Source organism: Notamacropus eugenii, chromosome 3 (genome assembly GCF_028372415.1).
Source record: "Notamacropus eugenii isolate mMacEug1 chromosome 3, mMacEug1.pri_v2, whole genome shotgun sequence".
In the NCBI taxonomy this organism is placed as follows: Eukaryota; Metazoa; Chordata; class Mammalia; order Diprotodontia; family Macropodidae; genus Notamacropus; species Notamacropus eugenii.
The window spans coordinates 89,332,976-89,354,860 of NC_092874.1; the positions used below are offsets into that span (position 1 = coordinate 89,332,976).

The 21,885-nt window shown below is 35.9% G+C and overlaps 1 protein-coding gene across 12 annotated transcripts in view; it reads right to left on the reverse strand.

The window, feature by feature from the left end:
- The window catches only part of RBM33 (RNA binding motif protein 33), a 178,356-nt gene that overhangs the window by 50,873 nt on the left and 105,598 nt on the right, over positions 1 to 21,885 (reverse strand). For all 12 annotated transcript variants that reach the window (XR_011976745.1, XM_072652119.1, XM_072652116.1 and 9 more), the window contains 2 exons: positions 19,667 to 19,954; positions 15,097 to 15,738 (listed from right to left, as the gene is read on the reverse strand). Coding sequence is in view for 11 of the 12 variants with exons in the window: in XM_072652119.1 (XP_072508220.1) it covers positions 15,097 to 15,738; positions 19,667 to 19,954 (930 nt within the window). In the remaining variant the exon portion in view is untranslated. The remainder of the gene's footprint in view (positions 1 to 15,096; positions 15,739 to 19,666; positions 19,955 to 21,885) is intronic.

Here is a 21,885-nt window from a genome sequence, read left to right on the forward strand (position 1 = left end):
CTCCTGAGCCCCAATCTTGCATCATGAACTGCCTATTTGATATTTCCAAATGACAGTGCCAAAGGCATTTCAAACTCAATATATCCAAAAAAGGATGTTTTCCCCTAAACCCATGCTCCTTCCAACCTTTCTTATTATTTTTGGAAACCACCACTGTTTCTATCATCTAAGTTTCTAACTTCAGTGTCATCTCCAAGTCCTCTTATTCTCCAAACCTTATGGTTTCTATCTCACAAAAATGTTTCTAATCTATACCTTTCTTCTCACTCACATAGTCCCAACGCTATTTCAGGGCAACATCACCTTTCATCTCAATTACTGCAAGTCATCCAACTGGCCTCCTTCCCTTAAGTCTCTCTCCATTCCATTCCATCCTAAACATAGCTGCCAAAGTGATTACCCTAAAACACAACCCTAACCACATCACTGCAAACTCAATAAACTTCAATGGCTCCGTATTCCTCCTGGATCAAAATTCTCTTCTTGTCATTTAAAGTTCTTCACAACTTGGGCCCAACAAACCTTTTCAGTCTTATTACACATTATTCCCTCTCATGTACTCTAGACAACATGGCTTTCCTACTGGCCATCCTCCATGGCACTACATTCCCATCAGCATGTGTTTGCACTAGCTATTCCCCATGCCTAGAACATACTTCATCCTTCAATTCCATCTTTTAGAAATCCTAGTTTCCTTCAGGACTCAACTCAAGTTCTTTCATCTACATGAAGACTTTTCTGATCCTTTTAACTACTACAAGTACTCTTCCCCTCTGATACATTACCCTGTATCCTCTCTGGGGGTGGGAAACTTGTGTCCTCAAGGTCACAGGCGGCCTTCTAGGTCCTAGGGTGTGGCCTTTTGACTGAACAAATCCTTTTACTCAGGGCATTTGTTCTGGGAATTTTGGATTCTGTCAAAGGGCCATACTGGACACTATGGAGGCGGGAGGAAAGGGGAAGAAGAGAGTAGAGACAGGAGGCAGACATTAACTGTTGTAGAGAGTTCTTCACTGAAAGAACCGGGAAATTTAATTGCTGAGTCATTGTCAAACCAGGATTCAAAGCTCATAGAGAACAAGGGAAGTATACAGAAGTCTAGTTAAAATATTCTAATTTTTAAACAATCTACAAAATATAGGTCAGTGCATCTGTTTTCAATTCCTGGAAAAATTCTAGAACGTATTATTAAAGAGAAGTTACATACAAATGTATAAAGGGAAGTGGTGACTGCTAAAAGTCAGTATGGCTTAATCAAGAACAAGTCACACCAGACAAACCTCATTTATTTTTTGGCAGAAATACTGAGATGATAGTTCAAGGGAATGCTGCAGTCTTCCAAGATTTCAGCAAATTATGTGAATATTCCTTGTATTGTCCTTGTGTATATATATGACATGAACTAGAGAAAAATAAAGTTAGTTGGATTTGAAACTAGTTGAATGACTATTCCTGTGTAGTAGAATGCTACAGGAACCTGTCCTAGCTCCTATGCTGTTCCAACAGTTTTATAATGATTAGGACAAAAGTGATGGATGGATGGACGGACAGATAGATAGACGGACAGATAGACAGACAGATAGATAGTATGCTTATCACACTGACAAAAAACAAAGTTGAAAGGATGACTAAGATGGTGGATGACAAAACAAAGACCTTGAGAGATGAGAAAAAAACCAGGATCTATTCAGATGAAATTTAATAGGCATAATTGTAAAGTCCTGCAATGAATCAAAAAATTCAACTTTACAAATTCAAGACTGAAAAGATGTAGTTATATAAAAAAATCTGTGATTTTTAGTGGAATAGAAGGTCAACACGAGTCAACAGTGTGAAACAGAAATTAAAAAAAACCAAACTAGCATGATCTTACATTGCCTTCAAGGGCATCATCTCCAGAACCTGGGAAGTGATAGTCTCATTCTATTCTGCCCTGGTGCAACTATCATGTTCAGTTTTGAACATAACATTTTAGGAACAGAGTACATAGAAGGTGATAGTTACTTTCAAGTTTTGAAAGGAAAGAGGAATTATGTGTATTCTTCTTAGACCCAGAAGGTAGAACTTGGTAGCAAGGGTGGTAGCTACAGAGAAATAGATTTTGGGCTAAATGTAAAGAAAAACTTCCTTTAGAAGCTCAGAAGTGGAATGGACTGTAGCAGAAGGTAGTGGGTTCTCCATAATCTTCATTCAAGGCTAAATCAACATTTCTTGGATTAGTTATAAAAGGGATTCTACAAAATTCTACTAAATGGCCTCAGAGTTCTTGCAGTTCTTTGAGGTCAAGAGTCATCAGGATTGAAAAAAAGCCACTGAATTTTGTCTGCTAAAAAGACAGTGACAAAGAAGAGAGTAAAAATGAATAGGAGGGGGAAAATAAATGAGAAAGGAGGATAGTTGTTAGGACAAGCTCCTGGAAAAAATGAGAGAAGTAAGAGGTGAAGGGATCAGTCTTAATAATAAATTACAGGAATACTACCTCTCTTGTGATCAGAGGTAAAGAGATAAGTTCTGAAGAGATTTACTGTTCATTCTACCTGGTCCCATACCATCACAACAAATGTCACTACAGATTTTCACAACAGAAAATAATCGAATGAACTAATATTTCATTAAAATCTCAGAATGATCAAATTTTAGAGCCATTTCTAAAGATAAGGAAACTGAAGTTCAGACACCAAGTAACATGTTCAACAGACACATCATTAGTTCTTGGAATATCTCTTAATGTGGTATTCTTTCCATTGATGTACTTCTGCAGTGAGTACTGACCCAAAGAAGGTAGAAGCACTTCTCACCTGGTTACATCCAAAGAATTTTCAAGAGTTTTTCTACAATCTGGTAACTGCTATAGAAAACATGTTAAGAAGTGTGTGATCACCACCAAGCCTCTCAAAGGATTCCTTTGTGAGTATATCTGAGAAGAACACAAAGTAGATGGGCAAAAGGGTTTAGTAGACTAAACAATCCAGTATTTTGGGGTCAGAAATTTAGCAGGCCTTTAAAGACTTGATCAACTGTCCTATACTTGCATCAGGATTGGCTTTGAGAAATATAAGCAAGTCTTCTGTGATTTACACTGAGGACAACCAAAGAGCTTGAGAGAAGTTTTGTAAAAGCAAGAAACAGTGGGTCACCATAAGTCCCTGGCATCTGCTAGTAGAAGACTGATTAACAATGAGACTTCAGTCCACAAACTGGAGCTCCTGGCTATGAAGGAAGTTCTCAATGGCATGAGAGTGAAGCGTGGTTACAAGATGCCACAAGATATCTGTTGTTCTCTTTGAAATTGGATAGTGCTATTCAGAGATGTCAACTAAGAGATACAACCACATCATTAATTATTATTATACTGTTATAACATAGTTCACAATAAAAGATACTCTTCTCTATGATTTGTGCATATATAATAATTAGCTTTCCTCTAGTTCTGGGATGGGGAACCATGTGGCCCTCTAGTTCCTCAAGGGCAGCCCCGCCCCTTTGACTGAATCCAAACTTCACAGAACAGATCCCCTTAATAAAAGGATTTGTTTTGAAAAACTTGGACTCAGTCAAAAGGCTACTCCCGAGGACCCATAAGGCCACATGCAGCCTACGGGTTCCCCACCCCTGCAGTCTAGTTAAACTGATGATGTAGCAGTTATTACCTCCATTCCCATTCATAATAAGGTTGCTTTTCAAACCAAAGTTCTCTCTGGGCTCAATAAGTCCCCCCAACTTTCTTTTGAATAGCAGCAGCCAACAAACTGGAGGCTAAAAAGATCTCTGACTAGCAGTAGTTGCTTAAGCATGAGAATAAAGTCCAGTTGGAAAGACTCAGCTACTGGTATGAATATTAGCATATACACTGCAATTTGGGGGTAAAACAACATATCCTTGAATGGCCAAATTGTGTATTACAACGGACAATGAATGCTCAGTAGCTGCCAAAACTAATGAATCTTAATAAGGCTGTTCAGAAACAATCTGACTTCTAAGGCCACTAATATCGGTCTCAGCCAAGCTGGTCTGTGTTTCTATTACTGTGATACCACATAAAGAGATGTCTTTATTTATGTGGAGGAAGAATTTACCAGAATTTTTACATTAACATGGATGACACAGATATAGAAAAGTCTATGATACCACAGCCATTTGAAAAGGCTTAAATATTACCTCTTACTATTCATATTCAATTCAAATCTACTTTTATTATGTACCTATTATGTGGGAAGTGTTGGGGACCTAAAAACAAAAACACAAATACTACCTGACCTTAAGGAACTTAAACATTTAATAATGGAAATTAGAAAGAAACAATGCATAGCTCTGCAACCTTAAGAAAGTTGTTTGATTTCTTGAGAACTAAACTGCGTCAACAATATGATAAGAAATTTGGCTCAGATATTCTTTAACTCCTTCAAGTTCTAAAAAACTAAGAGGATTAGCATTTTCTTCTTGTGTTGGTACTAACAAATCTTAGAAATAAAAAAAAAATCAATCCAACTCTTCAAAAATCTTACTTCTTAGAATAAGGCATGAAAACTAAATAATTAAAATTCTAGTAAAAATAATCAAACAGAAAACCTTGATACAACAGAAAAGGTCAACGGCATGTGCATTTTAGGCCATTTCTGATCTAGCAAATCTGCACTACAACAAAGAATATGAACAGTCCCACTGGAGTTGAATGCAACAGGACTGAATGGGTAAATATGGGGGGCTCACTTTTAATAGAAAAGGAAGGGGGAAATGAAGGAAGAGATGTCAGTAGAAGCTGTTACTTGATAACTTTCATTTAACTATCTACAAATGAACTAATTCTCAACACTACAGTCACATAAATGAATTGGGACCTTGGGCTTGCCAGTTTTGACAGCTTTCAACATAAAGCACAGCATCAAAATAGGACAGCTTGTTCTCCTGCTGCGACATTCTGTACTTCTTTTTTCTCTGTGAAACTAATGGAATAATGTAACATTTTATTTAGTTTCCTGCCAAATCATTAAAAAATTCATTACCTTGATCAGAGGAAAACAGCAAAATTTAAAAATTGCTTTAATTTCTTAGGAAGTATAGACAGGCATTTCATAGGGGCAAGAAAAGGAAAAAATTTACTGTAGGTGAATAATTTATTCTGTCTTCACTAAAAAGATAGAAGCTGTGCTTGAAGCTCTCAGAGCACACCTGTTTTTAACATGGCAAAAGAAGATTAAGATAAAATAAGCTAAAAGCTACCAAATTGATACTAAGCATTTTATATTCTTTACCCATGCTGTGTGGGTATTTAAAAGAAATCAGTGACATGAAGTTGTATTTCTAAAACCGGCTACTTTTATTTAAGAATTATTCCCTTTCTAATTAATTAGGAACACAAAAAAGAGGATCATAGGATATCTAGGATAGCACAGAGATTCAAGGAGCACCCAGGGCAACATCCACCTAAAGAGACGGAGCGACTTGCCCCCAACAGTGATTTCATCCTGATGGGACAACTCCTTCCAACAATACATATGAACTCATTCATAGCAGACAGTGCTGTAACTTAAGAGAGCTGAAGAGGCACTTGGCTAACATCAACTGGATATGAATATAGGTCTTCTTGAATCCAGCTTCAGCACCATGGCCCACTATACTATGCAGCCTCTGTTGGGTTAAATATAAAGCAGAAGTAGTTTCTGAGCCCAGATCTGATGTCCAAATCCAGTACTAGTGCTGTAAGACTTCTACTTAATGTCCTAAATTTGATGAGGAATATTTCTATTCACTCAGCTATTTTAAAGGGGGCCATATACTAAATTCTCATGTAAATTTATTCAGCTTTAAGAAAAACTAATTTACATAAGAGGCAGATTAGGGGTTGACAAAAGTATTTTACAATAGTTTTTTTAAAATTATAAATTCCTTCTATTTTTAAAACATAATTTGAACTAACAAAAACCAAGCTTCCCTTCTGTAACTGCCCTATGTAAGAATCAATACTAGGTTGAGTTTTTTTCTCAAATAATGGGATCCATTAAATTCTTATATTTAAAATTAATGAACTAAGCCTGCACTGTCCTACTAGTTGTTGCTCTCTTTTTTTCCTTCTTGGGAGGGTGGAGAGGTGGGGGGGGGGGGGGGGGGGGAAGCAAAGAAGAGAAGGTAAGGGAAGAGAAGCGGTGGTGGTATGAGCTCCAGGACCAGAAAGGCTATACTGCCAGTGCCTAGAGTTAATAAACAACTATGCAGTATTTTAAGGTTTGAAAAGAACTTTACGTATGCTATCTCATTTCACTACCAACAGGACTGTGAAGTAAGTGTATTATTATCATCACCTAACAGATGAGGACGCTAAGGCTAAGAAGAGTTAAATCACTTGCTATGGTCACACATCTAGTAAGCATCTAAAGCAGGAGACTGTCTTTCTAACTTGAAGTCCAGTTCTAGCCATGATACCAGGGGGTTTCCAACCTGGGCCATGCATTACCCCAGAGAGGTATGAGCAGTTTGCCAAGGAGGCCTAAAAACTATTTGGTAAACAATTAGTAGTAGTGTTAGTGACGAAATCTGTGGATTAGAGAGGGAAGAAGAATAGCAGAAAGGAGAGGGAAGGAGAGATACAGAGCATCTGAAAAAAAATTTAAATTAGTTTAAGAAATAATTGTAAATGCCCCAAAATCAAGTAAAATGAAACTGGAACATGATATTATTTTCATACTAAGCTAGAAAAAGTCAGTGACAACAATGTAGTGAAGATGAGCTAAATGATCTTCACAAATAACCAGAAACTCCAAATTTATCTCCAGTCTGCAAGAGGTACAAAAATCTTTGGTGTACCCTTGAAGAAAACATATCTCATTCTTACTAAATGTATTCACACAAGGCTTTACGTTTACGAAGCTTATCTCTCTGAATCAGGGTTCTCAGATTCTATTCTCAATCAAATCCCAAACAAGAAATAGCCTGGCGGCTAAGCAGAATATTATTTCTTTCAAAAACTATACAGAAAACTATTAGTAGACAACAAATACAATTGAGAGTCTCACTGATGTGACTGTTCTATAATATATTTAATGACTTCATGATACTAAAAGATATTATGTATTTAAATAAAGTTTACTTAATAAAAAATTAATCAATTTTATTCACATGCATGTGCATGGTAAACTACAATTTATTTCCTTTTATAACAGAGAGGTGGAGTAGAAAGGTTTACTGAAAGCCCAACGACATGGGAATTGAAAACGGTTGGGAACCTCTGTACTAAAAGCTAGGTGACCTAAATTTGAATTAAGATCATAGTTCTTATAGATTTAATGCTTGAAGGAAACTAAGAGTTATGACACCCTTATTTTTATGGATAAGAGGCCGCTACAACCACAATAGACAACCAATAGTAATTGTCAGGTAGAAGAACCATCAACAACTTTATCTTCACTTGGCTAATGATGTTTTAGAGGAAACAAGTATAAAAATGGAAATCAGTATTTCTATTGATTTCTAAGTATTACAGAGAAACTTATAATAAGAGGAATTTTCCCCTCAATTCATTTTGTACTACAGTAGCAACACAAAGTAAACTCAACAAGCATTTATTAATAGTGCCAGGTACTGTCCTAAGCACTAGGCATAAATAAAGGCAAAAAGAAAAGGTCCCTGCTCTGAAGCTTACAATCTAATGAAAAAGACAATACGCACATACCATGAACAAAAAAAAAAAAAAGGATAAATTGTTAAAAAAATAAAATAAAATAAAAACCTCAAAGATAAGACACTAATTATGGAAGATCGAAAATTTCTGTAGAAGGAGGGATTTTAGCTAAGAGTTGGAGACAAGAAAAAGAGATAAGGAGGAAGACCATTCCAGGCATGAGGAAAATGGAGTGTTTTTTGCAAGGAACAAACTACAAGGAGGCATGATGGGGTTGAGGAGGAATAAGGTGGAAGAATACTGGAAAAGTACGTGTGGAAGAAATTGTGAAGGGATTTAAAAACCATAGAATTGTCTCTCTGATGCAGGAGATAAGAGGAAGACATTGGAGTTGAATGAATGGAGGCTGGGGGGACAGACTGCCGACCTCTGCTTTAGGAAGAGCACTTTGATCGCTGAGTGGAAGCTGAAGGCAAGAAGAACCCCAAAGTTACTGCAGTAGTTCAGCGGTGATGCAACGAAAGACCTCCACCAGAGTGGTGGAAGCATCAGAGAAAAGAAGGGGGTATATATGACAGATGTTGTAGAATCAAAAGCACTTGGGAACTGATTTGATTGGGCGGGGAGTGGAAGAGTAAGGAGTAAAGGATATCACCTAGATTTCAAGCCCAGGTGATAATGAATATATGGATGTCCACAACACTAATAGGAAAGTTAATGAATGGAAAGGGTTTGGGGGAAAAAATAATGAGCTCAGTTTTGTGCATATTAAGGTTAAGATGTCCAACAGGCAGTTAGAGACTAAAGATCAGGGTTGGATAAGTAGATCTGTATAGAGAAGATAACTGAATCCACAGGAGCTGATGTGGTCACCAAGAGAAGTGGTAGAGAGGGAAAAGAGGAGATGGCTCAGACCCAGTACAGAGGAATCACCAAGGTTAGTAGATATAACCTGAATGAATATCCAGCAAGTAGTCCAGATAGGATGAAGAACCATGAAAGAGTAATGTCACAAAAACCTAGAGAGAAGCAAGTATCAAGAAGAGGGTGATTGAGACTAAAGACTGTAGAGGTCAAAGATGAGGAAGACTGAAAGACCATTAGATTTAACAAATTAAGAGATTATTATTAACTTTAAAATGGCAGTTTCAGCTGAATGATGAGGTTAGAAGACACAATGACGAAAATTAAGAGAGGAAAGAAAGTGGAGGCTGATCATACAGAGCTTTCAAACACAAAAGGGAAGAAACAAGAGCTAGCAGGGACACATGAATTGATTAAGGGTTAATTGCAGATGGGGTAACATATGGGCATGTGTGCAGGCAGCAGAGACGACAACAAACAGGAGAATAAACATTAGTGAGAGAGTGGGAATGATAGAGGAGAGGAGGCGATCAGCTGAAGAAGATAAGATGGAACAGAATCATCTGTGCATATGGAGGAGTTTGCCTTGGCACGAAGGTGGCCTAACTCTTCATTTGAGAAAGGAGTAGGGGAGATAGTGGCAGAAAGCATCTTTCAAGAGATGGGGAGAGGGACCTCTCAACAAATGGCCTCAAAGTTTTTCAGTGAAATATGTGGCAAGATTCTCATGTGAGAGAGTGAAGGAAAGGTGAATCATGAGAAGTTTGAGGAAAGATAAAAAAGGTTTGGAAAATACTGTGGAATACTGAAATGATTTAGAGAGGTGAAAAATGACTGCCTTGCTGCAATGTAACATATGTAACATCAATCTGTAGTGGATCCAAGCCAGGAGAGTTTAGTGATTTTCTCCAGTTTTGTTTATTTGCACATGAAAAAGCACAGTGGATGGTAGGAGTAACCCAAGTCTGGGGCTTAAGGGTTTGGGAGGGCAAGACTGGTAATGTGATAAGGGGACAAGGGACTTGAGAAGAAAGGACAGTACAGAATTGAACTAGTTCACTAAAGTGATGAAGATGAGAAAGGATTAGAGCATAGGCAGTGCAGGCCTGACAAAGAACTGAAGGGTAAAGGAATTGGAGTTCACAGTAAACATGAAGAACATAGCTAGGGTTGATCATAAAGCAGAAAGGAAAATGGAATAATCAAATATTATGAGCAGATAAAAGAATTTCAGAATTCATGAACAAAGACTTATAAAGTTGTCTAGGACACCTCAGGAGGTTATATCCACTTAATTGTACCCAAAAGATGGTGGCCTTTATGTTCAAAAGATAATATATGAACCCTACATGATAGTTTTAAATTCATTCTTGAATAGTCACCAAAAGTATAATACCAATAAAGATACTTGATTTAAAAAGTATATTTTTTACATCCTAAACTCATCTTCTTAACACCAAAATAACTAATCTGAGTATCCCATCCGTGAAATATCATCCCAACATCTTTGTAATAAAGATTTTGTTAAAGAATAATTTGCATATTAATAACAGAGTAGGTATAATTAAAAGGTAGAACTGAAGACAGCGAAATTGTTCCCTTTTTGAGAGGAGAGAGCAATATTGAGGCAGTAGGGAGGGGGAAAGCAAGAGGAAAAATGTGAGGGAGAGGAGAGAGAGATAGAAAGATAGAACAAGACAAAGAGAAAGGAGTTTCTTCACTAAACCTTCCCTACACCAATGAAATCACAGGTGAGTTAACATCACCACAGATAACAAAAGACTCAAAAATAATATACCTCAAGAATCATTATCTGCAGTACCCCCTGAAAAGCTCAATAAGCTATAAATGTTGACTATGAGCAGTTAAGAAAGGACAGAAAATAAGAACTGTTTTGATTCATAATTGACTCATTAAGTATAACTACATCCACAGCAATCTAATTAAGTTGTAAAATTTTCCCCGTGTGGATGCCAGAACCTGAATTCAAAGAAAATTCTGGCTCACTACATAAATGAAGAGCACACTTGAAATTTTTTAAAATAGTGATCATTCACCAGAGTATAATTTCTTGGCAGGTGCTGTATACTGAGAAAGTTCCAAGTTTTTTCTAGACACTGAATACTGAAATAAGCAGATTCTTACATAAAAAGAACAGTCCGATTACAGTTAAGGGCAAGTTTGGGCTTTGTATATAATGAGGAAAATAAAACTGCTTCTTCTCTTCATAGGCCCTTGCCTATGAATACAAAACACAAGATAAATACAAAATAAGAAATGACTGTGCTCAGGGACCTATGGGTCACACAGTAAGCTACAAGGTGTGTGTGAAAAAACAAAGGAAAGCTATTAATAAATGAGCCAGATATTTAAAATGCCCATACATTCTGGATCAGAACAACGATACAAGCCTTCCAACAGTATCGTACCAGTTAGGTGTTTGTCAGAGTACTAGGTCCAATCCTAGACTCTGCAATCTGAATGCTACAAAATTGTCACATATATGCAGTCTTATGACATAAAAGATAACTCTTGGGCACAGGTTTGCAGTCCATAGGGGAGGAAAGGCTCAGAAATTAGAATATTTTCTCTAATCACAATTATATAGTGTGATTCCTTAAAATAAACCCCAAACCATCATAAGTATAAACTAAGGTCATGAAGGCAATGCTACTGAGGGCAGTTCAAAGGGACAAAAAATTATTCTTTACAGAAAAACTACTTTTTCCTATTTTGGCTTAATCAACATTGTATCTATGTTGGAAGGAATATAAAAATTAATATAATGTCAAGGAAAAAGAAAATAAGATCAAATAATATTATGTAACTTGTTATTCAACTTTACTAAAAATCTATCTCTGTAAAGATGGTTCTTTCAATTTTATAAACAAAATTGTACAAGTAACTTTTAGAATTCTTCATTGTGAAAATGATCTCCAATGCTATAGTAAATGACATAGCAAAATTCAAAGAGACACTCATAGTTTTTAATAAAAGAAAAGTGAATACTTCTTAACTCCTGGAAGGTGTCTAAGATAGTGTTCTGTTTAAATAGCAAGCCTCATGTTTAATGAGAGCTTTTGTGGCAAAAGATATAGGTAAAACATAGCTTTGCTCTACTTCTTAAAATTATAACCCAAGTAAATCAATAATGACAATTATGAACTATTACATGAGCAAAAAATTGTGAAGATAAAAAACAACTTTTCTCTGGAAAACCAAAAACACTAATACTGTCTGAGCTTCTTATAAATAAGTCAAATGAAACTTAGATATCATTATATAATTTCATCTAGTGTTTACCTGCCAAAATACAACAAAGTCTTCGTCCTCCTAGATCAGAGAACTAGTATCTGATATGGCTGATCCCATTCATCCTGAAAATCTCTTCTCTTAACTAATATGATATGGCATTAGACCTGTTCTCTTCCTACCTGTTCCTTTTCGTTTTCCTTCGATAGTTCATTTTCTTTCTTGGGCACACTAAATGTTATTACCTAAAATTCCCTTTTTCTTCCTCTCCTCTACTTCCACATTTACTTGATGATCTGAGTGTGGTGCCCAGACCTTCTATAAAGATAACTACCAAATCCCTAGTTCTGACCTCTTTGCTCAGCTAGTTCCATAATGACAGTTGTCCGAGGACCATCTCCATCTAGATATTCTACTGGCACTTCAAATTCAACACATCAATTCAAATTAACTCATCATTTGTCTTTCCCCTAAACTAGGTCTTCCTAACTTCCTTAAATTTCTAAAATGTATCACTCATGTTCAAATATTTGAATCATCTTTAATGAATACTCTCTTGCTCATATACATCAAGTCACCATGTTCTGGAAATTATACCTTTATAACATGTCTTACTTTTCACCCTTTCCTCGCCATTTTCTACTCTACTGATTTATGGACTCCTAGAGACTTCTCTGGAGCCTTCTCTCCCGTTTAATGAATCCTCTGCTATTTCTGTAGCCAAATTAGTTATCTAAAAACATACCTCTGACCACATAACTGTTTTCTTCAAAAATTTCCAATGTTTCCTTGCTACTTAGTGTTGTCTAGATACTATAGTATAACATTCAAAATTCTTCATAACGTGATTCCAGATTACATTTCTAGTTTTGTGTTCACTACTTTTCTAACAAAGCTACATTCAAACTGGACTACTAGAGTTCTTCCATGAATAAATAATACATCTCCAATTCTGCTTCTCTGCCAACTTCCTGTCTATCCCGTACATAGTTTACTTCTTGTTTCTTTGTACGCAGTCTCCCTCATTAGATTATAAGCTCTTTGAGGGCAGTGATGTCTTTTGCCTCTTTTTGTATCTACCTTGCTGAGAACAGCGTCTGATATACAATACATGCTTAATAAATGTTTACTGATTGATTGCTTCTATGAGCTTCTTGTTCCTCTGCTTGGGTGTCCACCCTTTTTTATTTTTCTTAGGAAATTCCACCCATCTTCCCAAGACACCTGAACTGATGCCTCCCTTCAGGGGGAAAAAAAAGAATTACCTGAACCTCCCCCCTCTCCCCGCCTTTAATCTCATTTCCACTCTGAAACACAAGACTGTCCAAGCATTTGCTTGTATCTGCTTTGCTTTATAATTATTTGTGGAGTGGTTGCTTCCCTACTAAACTGTTAAAGTTTTTTGAGCAGGGACTATTTATCTTTTTTGACATAGTGCCCTACACAGTGCTTTGTACAAAATAAGTCCTCGATAAGTATTTGTTAAATTAAACTATCATGCTACTACTAGATCTACTACTAGATGCTACTAAAGAGATCAAAGGAAAAGGAAAAGGACCCATATGTACAAAAAATACTTATAGCAGATTTTTTGAGGTGACAAAGAACTGGAAATTGAGAGGATGCTCATTAGTTGGGGAATAGCTGAACAAGTTGTGGCATATGATTGTGATGGAGTACTACTGGGCTATAAAAAATGACCAGGAGGATGGTTTCAGACATGGCAAGACCTATATCAACTGATGCAAAGTGAAGTGAGAAGAGCCAGGAAATCGTTGTGGACAGTTCACAGCAATCCTGTAATGATGATCAATTGTGAAAGATGTGCCTACTCTGATGAATACAATGATCCAAGACAATTCCAAAGGACTCATGATGAAAAATGCTATCCATCTCCAGAGAGAAAACTGATGAACTCTACATGCAAAATGAAGTATAATTTTCTCCCTTTATTTCAGAGTGGGGTTGGGAGGAAGGTTAAAGGGAAAAGAGAGCAGCAATATAGCAAATATGGAAATGTTTTGCATAATTTCACATGTATAATTAAAGCCTTGTCTTCTCAATGGTGATACAGGGGCGGAAAATAATTTAGAACTCAAAATTTGCAAAGAAAAAAGAATATTTAGAATAAATAATAAAATTTTAAAAATATTAAACTATCAGTGTTTTGAACCACAATTAATACAAGTGTGAACAGAACACTGAGTTCTGCTGCAAAAATTCTGATAACATTCCATTAGAACATTTTTATCATTTTGTTACAATACATACATTACTTAAAAAAATGCAAACACACAAATACATTTTCAGTCTGTGGGGCTAAGAGATGAAATAGAGTTAATATCTAGAGTATTTGTAATTTTTAAAAAGTACTTTGAATCCAGTAAAGAGAAAGGAAGGCAATATCAATCTAACTTGTGAATATTTTTTTTATTAATTACAATATTTTGTGGGCATTTAATTTCTGTCTAGATAGTTCAAATTTTTACACTTCAAAAAGGAAAGAAAAACTGAAAGTAATTATTATTTAATAGCCTGATTAAAAAAAGCTTTGAGTAGTCTGGCTTGTTCTCTCCTATTTTTTAGGATTCTTATTACAGAAACTGACTTATGAAGCAAAGTCTTAGAGACAGAATTTGTTTCAGAAAATTTGCTTAAACTAGACTGAAAAATGCTATTACTTTGGATCTTCTAAAAGGACAAAGACAATTTTTATACATAGGTACTTGTTATAATGGGATTCTTCGTATCTAACGGGGCCTTATTTTGTGGTACTATAAATAAAGCCTCTCTAAACTACTTAACAGGAAAATAATGAAACTAATCACTAAATACTGTTTAAAAGTCAAAATGACATTTATAGTAATCATGAAAAAACGTATAACCCTTCCCACTTAGGCCATGATGAAATTACCTATGAATTAAAATCAATTTAGCCCACAGATTCTACAGTCTTGATTCACTTTTTCTTTGTTTTTAGGGGTGTAGAGGAGGAGGAAGTTCAGGACAATAAGATGAACCTAAGTATACTAACACCTTTTCAGTTTGGAAGAATGCTTCAAGAATTTTTGGGCTCACTGGATCTGAAGATATGACAAATTAATTCTTTTGTCTAGTACATTCTAGGCATATTGATATTCATTAAAACACAAAAGCAAAACATAAAGCAACCCAATGTGAATTGGAATTAATAGCAATTTTTTAAACCAACTAAAAGTAGGTTAGCTGATTCACATGACTATAACAGAGGCAAATTGTGTCACTCAATTTTTTTATTTTCTTTGATAAAGTTCTCTGTGTATTTTAGGACTGCGCTAAATGAAACCCCAACCAAAGAGAAACACTCACAAAATTTGTAAACTTACCCCTCCTGACAACTTAATCACCCTGACTTTGGAGCTGACATGTGGCCCATCTCCACTACCACTGTTCGCCCGCTGCATGACAGTCCTTTTCACTCCAGGTTTCATTTCCTGGGGCTGGCCTTGTATTGATGCCACTCTAGTAGCCTGTGTTGGGGTTGGCAATTCGTCCATGTCGGAAGGCTTTGTTTGAAGTACTTTGTGAGATGGCTGGGGCTGAGTTTGAGGTACTGTTCTATTCTGTCTCAACTGTTTCATTGGTTTCATTGGTTGTCCTTGGTATTGCAAATTAGCACCAGCTTGTACAAAATTTGAAGTTTTGGGCTGAACATTTGTAATAGTGATGTCTTGCTTTTTTACAAGAAGTCTATTTTTTACATTTTGTCTAACTTGTGCACCAGGATAAGGTAGCAGTGGACTCCCATTAGTGGGTGAGAGTGATGTTTGTTCCTCCTGCTGTACTGGGGGTTGTGGGGTATAAGGCTGCTGTTGCTGCTGTGCAAGTCTTTCAAGTAATTCCCTCTTTCTAGCACCAGCCTGCTGCTGCCGTCTTAATTCCTTTTGTTTCAAGATTTCTTCTCTTAAACGTTTCTGTTCTTCTATCTTTAAACGATACAACCTGGTTTCTTCATCTTCATCAGGAAACTAAATAGGAAGCACATTTTTTGTTAATACAACGAAATGCATGTGTGCCAATCCAAATAACCAATCAGAACTATTAAGAAAGCACATCTTTCCCAAACCTTCATTCATCAATTGTGTAAAATCATTTAAAATCTACTTTTAATTTTTTTCTAGGATTTATTTCCCATTTAAATATAACTTCCTTGCCTCTGGAAGGGAGAGGGAACGAACCTCAGCTAAAGCTAAATTGGGAATCTTATCAGAATATTAAAAACGAAATCATGTAAATTTCTACTCATTTAGAAGTTTCTGAAACCAATTAAAGTACTCATTTAAGTTATCAAAATATGTTTCAAATGGAAATGGCAACAATACCAAGGCAACTCGCTGTCACACACAGGTTTTATCTTGCTCTTTTCTGACAAACTAACAAAAGGTAGGGTAGTAAATGACCTGAAAGGCCCTGATTAGAACTATTGATTTTTCTTACAGAATTTTCAGGCTGATCTCAAACTCATTTGTCACACAATAATTGGTTATAATGAACAGCACAAGTCAATCTCTCTGACCTTGAACTCGTGCACTCTCTTCAGAATCAAAATGTTGCCAAATGCAGTGTTGGAATATTAATGGTATATATAGAATCCTTTAATATTCTAGTCGAAGGCCTTTCTGAAATCACTATACTGTGTGTCAAATAACCTTTGTAGAGGTTTTGCAACTCTCAAAAATAGAAGTGTATTCTGATTATATATTTCTTTAAAAGAAATACACATTTCCCCATCTAGTGTATACATCAAAAAATACCACCCCAACCATCCATTACCTATTTGGAAACCACACATATCTGAAAGACAGTCAAGAACGAGGAAGTAAGGTAAAAAGGCCTTTGTGCAAGCAAAACTAATATCTAGAGAATAAACCTCATGCATTTCATTTCTCTCACCAAAGGTCTATTTATACTCTTACTTAAAACACAATTCTAACAAGACTAATTTTCCAGTTTCCAAGTTCACAGCAGATAAGAATATGAGAAATAGCAAATTAGAAAGAGAGCATAAGGTAAACCTACAAAAATGAGAGGTGACAGGAGGGCAGCAGAAAAACTATTAAAAGCAGAAAGTAAAGTGGCCTAGGGCTCTCTGGATATATGGTGACAAGATTTACATACCTCAATGGCTCCTTAAAAAGCTATTTTATTACTCTGCTACAATAAAGTACAGTAACAAATTAATAGTGATGATACTGAGTCATCAAAAAAAGTTTAAAGCATGGACAGTGTGTTATCTTAGGAAAGCACAGAAGTCTATGATAACATTTTAAAAAGACTTTCATCATACATGCTTGTGGCTCAAGGGGTTAATTCTTCAGCTATCCAGAAGGACTCATTCCCTGAGGGTGTGAGATAGTTCTGATTACACTGCAATGAGAATTGTCAATCACCTCTCAATTATCTGTTTGTCAATCAGTCACATCAATATATTAGCTTCATTCTGCTCCCCATCACTATCAATCATTGGTGCAAGTTTTGGGAAGTGAAGCCAATGCAAAATTAACCTGAATAAAAAAATAGGAATAATGACTTTTTTAAACATCAAATACAAATAATGCTGCCTGGGAGCTGTTGCTCTCCTCCATTAGTGTAGATAATATTAAGCCATTTTATTGAGCTAGTAAGATATTTACTAACCAAACTAACATCAATGTTCATAGTTAAGTAATTTCTCATAATTTATCACACAAATTCTAGTTAGCCCTGAAATTCTGCCTTCAACATTTACTGTTCAACACTCTCACAGAAACTTGCTTAGAAAACAGACTAAACTAGTATTGTGAAACTGATAGAATTATATGTAAATAATTGCTATCAGGATAAACTATAGCAAAAGAACAGCTGGAAAAAAAGACTGAAGGCCACTCGGGTCATCTCTCTCATCATGAGTTATTACAGAAGTGGCAATAATTTTTATTTATTCTAATATATTTCTTTGCAGTTATACTTCTTAAAGTAGAAGTTTCCCAAACTAGTCTACTTCTTTAATCTTGAGGAAATTATAATTATATGGGTAATTAAATTTTTCTAAATATACTTGTAACTGAAAGTAATCCTCTGATAAAACCTGTTATAAAAGTTAAGATTTCTTGTATTTAATAGGAATATAAGTGTAGAACCTATAGTATGCCATCTCAGGGAGGGAGTCAAGAGGGAGGGGGGAAAGAGTGGGAGGGAGGGGAAAAAAATCTAAGATATATGGATATATATATATATGCATACAGAACACTGAAAACAAATAAAATAATAATAATTTTAAAAGGTTAAGATTTCTACAAAGCAAATAATAATCAATTTATTTTGTTAATCCAGTTTATTACATACTTGTTTAGCTTTACAACAAGCAAAATAATGGCCATGAAGATGGTATATTAAACTTGATAGCTAAAGGTAAAGAGACTAACATTAAGCACAAATAAAATATCTGTACAAAACAATTTAACTCTTCAAAATTATATTTTTGGATCTGCTATAATAAGTCCATAGAAAATTTTTTAACCAAAAATCTAATCCACATGAGCTGAAATAAAGTCACTAGGTAAAAATAAAAATATTATTAACTGGACATCCTAAGATCAACAAAGCTCAAAAAGCAGTACAGATTGCTAAAGCTGTAGGCTAAGGGGAAAAAAAATAATTTTAGCAGTTTCCTACAGTCTTGAATTCCAAAGATATTGAACACTGTTCATGCATTATTCTCAGTGCTAGTCTTGAATTGATGTTACCAGATATCATTGACAGAAACAGAAATTTAACTGTGTCAGCAGGACAAATTTCAAATGACTTTTAGGAGATACCGGTCTCATTCAAAGTGCCTTGGCACTTAACTTTGCTAATGCATATAAATGTTACTAAACGAAAAGTTAAAGACACATCAACTACCTTTCTCATCTATGTCAGCCCCTCCAAATTAAGTAAATCCCATAACTCCCCCAAATCACACTATCTTCACCAAATGCATCCCTGTAAATAAATAAATCAGCAAACAAGATTAAATTCATAGGGTGTATAAGATTGGAACCTCATTCATTGTATACCACATTTATTCCCTTTGTATGAGAAATTATACATTACTTAGCTACATAAGTATCACCAATAACTTTTCTTTTAACCAAGTAACTATACTGGTGGCTAAAACCGTTAGGTGTGACAATACACAAAAATAAGACATAAAGATCAACCGCACAAAATATAGAAGCAAATGGAATAGTTTCACACAGATGACAGGTGTTATCTGATATGGTCTAAAGTGATTCAAAAGAATTACAAACTTGGAGGTGAAGGAACAGAATATATCACCAATTCACTTCCAATTACAAGTGAGGAAAGAAATGTAAATGTGGGGAGTTTGGACTAGATGGTCTCTGAGGCTGCTTACAGCTCTCCCATCCATGATCCTCTAACTTCATGAAAATTAATTTCCTGGAGCATTTGAATGAAGAGGGAATTTCCAAAATGCATACATAATGGATGTCCAAGCATGCATGCATACTGAAAGGAGATCTGACTGCAGAAGTAAGTCTATGCAGGGGAGCAGAAGGGAGAGCCCAGAGGTTGAGGTCTTGGCCACACGGGACAGGAAGCCACAGTAATCTGAGAGTGAAAGGCACAATCAAAGCTACCTAGATATTCACTTTGCCTTAACAGAACCACTCCTAGGGAAGTTAGTTCAAAAAATGAATAGACAGAATACAGAAAAGCAGTGAAGACAGAAATCTGTCCCATTGATTAGTAGGCTTGTCATAGCTTAACAGGTAGATGGTCAAGAGACAAATAGGAGGAAAGGAAGAGACTAACTCTTGAACCATAGCCCAAGGAAAAAGTGGCAGGACCTTTATAGATGAATAAAAGGTTTGGGGTTTGAGAGGCAAAAATATATAAAAACAAAAGTCTTACCTCTGGTTCTGTTTTTACTTCTACTTTAGCTTGAACCACAGGGCTGACTGGCTTAACTTTCATTTCAGTCTTTCCCTGTGGGGTCCTGACACCTACAACAGATCTCGAAGGGGGTGGGGTGCTTGTAATTGGTTTCACTTGTGCTGCAGGTGTAGAGGAGCAACGGTTGTTACTCATTTCTATAACATGGGATGGTGCTATTGGTAATTCACGCAAATTGCTATTTCTTGGAGCAGTTGGCTGCATTTGCTGAATTGGCCGCTTGACAACATTCTGTGAAGCTGCACTCTGTCATAAGAAAAAAAGGTAATTTCTAATCAGAAATAGATACTTGTGAAAAAGAACAAAAACTGTACATAAACAAAAAAGCAATACTACAATCAGAGCAGATTCTCTTAACCCTCAACCCCACTGTTTACACTGTAATTTACTCAAAATTCTGAAATCTCTGACCTAATGAAGCACACAAATATTTTGTAATTCTATGCAAGCAAGGGATTTCCAGCTACATTTTTCAAACTTAGGCAGTACCAGGTGACAGCTGTAGCAAGAGAGACAACGGGTAACCAATATCAGACCAACCAATATAGATGTTTTCAATGACGGGCTCACACTTCTAACTAAATTCGAAAAGCTAATTTGTCAGCTTTAAACATGTGATTTAAAGTTCATTCAATATGAAAAAAACAGTTGACTGCAACAAGAGATGAACCTCAGTGATGGATATGTATTTTAACAAAACAGCCACTGACATTGTCAGAAAACAAACAATAAGCATCCTGTACATGTGACAATTTTCCAAAGAGGTATGGTTTTTAGAAGAGGAAAAACATTCTCAAGATGGGTGTCAAATACACAGCCCACAGCACGAGCCAACACTCCTACACATCGCCTGAACCACATTAAATATAATAGGGCAATATTTAACAATATAAACATAGATTACATTAATATGTGGTTTTCTAGGTCATGATACAGCCTGCACAGATGCTTAGGAACAGTTCAGTGGTCCCTTCATTCCCATCTGAGTTTGATATCACTACTCTAAAAGACATACTTTTAAATAGAAAACACACACACACCCCCAGAGGAATAACAAAAGTGAGTAGAAAATATCTGAGGATAGAAGGAAGGGGAGACATCACATCTCACAATAGGGATTATATCTTAGGAAGAGGCATGGTATTGTGCAAAGAGCTCTGAGTGTGGAGTTAGACAATCTAGCTTTGAATCCCACCTCTGTGCTTGCTACCTGTGAGACCCCTGAAAAAATCACAACCTTCTTGGGCCTTAGTTTCCCCTTCTGCAAAATGAAGTCAATTTAATCTCTAGATCTCTGATCCTAATAATGACAAAGGTCATTTTCCCTCCTGAGAGAGATGGGAAACTCTGTGAAAGAGCATTTTTTTTAACCAACAGGAACAGGAATCATAAGTTTAATTCCTTATGCTGGTATTTTAGTGCCTATCACACAGTAGATGCTTGAGAGCTGTGGAGCTCTGGGATTATTCAGGCTGCGTGTTTTACATATGGAACTCATAAAATCTACTACTATTTTTAAAAAGTTATGGAGCTTAACAATCTGTCTTCCCATTATAGCCCCACAGCATTTACTGAAGGGGCAAAGGGTCAGTTTTAAAGAGCAGGCATAAATGATAAAACTACAGTTCAAGGTGCTCCAATACTTTTTTTTTTAAACAGGCAACAATAAATCTATGCCAGATCTAAGACTAGAACCCAGGCACCAATATGGAAATTCAGTATCCTTTCCATTAACCACAATGCTTCTTGTTCCTGACACAGAAAATCAAATAGCCTTTTCTCCTTCTGCACACTATCAGTTCTTCCAGAGGTAAGAATTATTAACATAGATCTTTTATTTACAAAGAAATGTTTGTACTGTTTTGTATGCAGAGACCAAAGTAATATACACTTACAATAGTGGTACAATATAAGTGTTCAAAACTGTAAGCCTTAAACAAAAGTGGAGAGACTATCTAAAAAGTATATAAGAGCTTTCTAACAGTCTATTTTTCGTATCTATCCCTCCATGTACAGCCATTCTTTAAAAAATCTGAAGCTGAAACAAAATAATCATAAAAGTATGTTTTTTCTTCATAGAGTGTGTGTATATATGTGTTACATTTACATACACACACATATATAAGCATACACATACATATATATATGTGTATGTGCATACACATACATACACACAA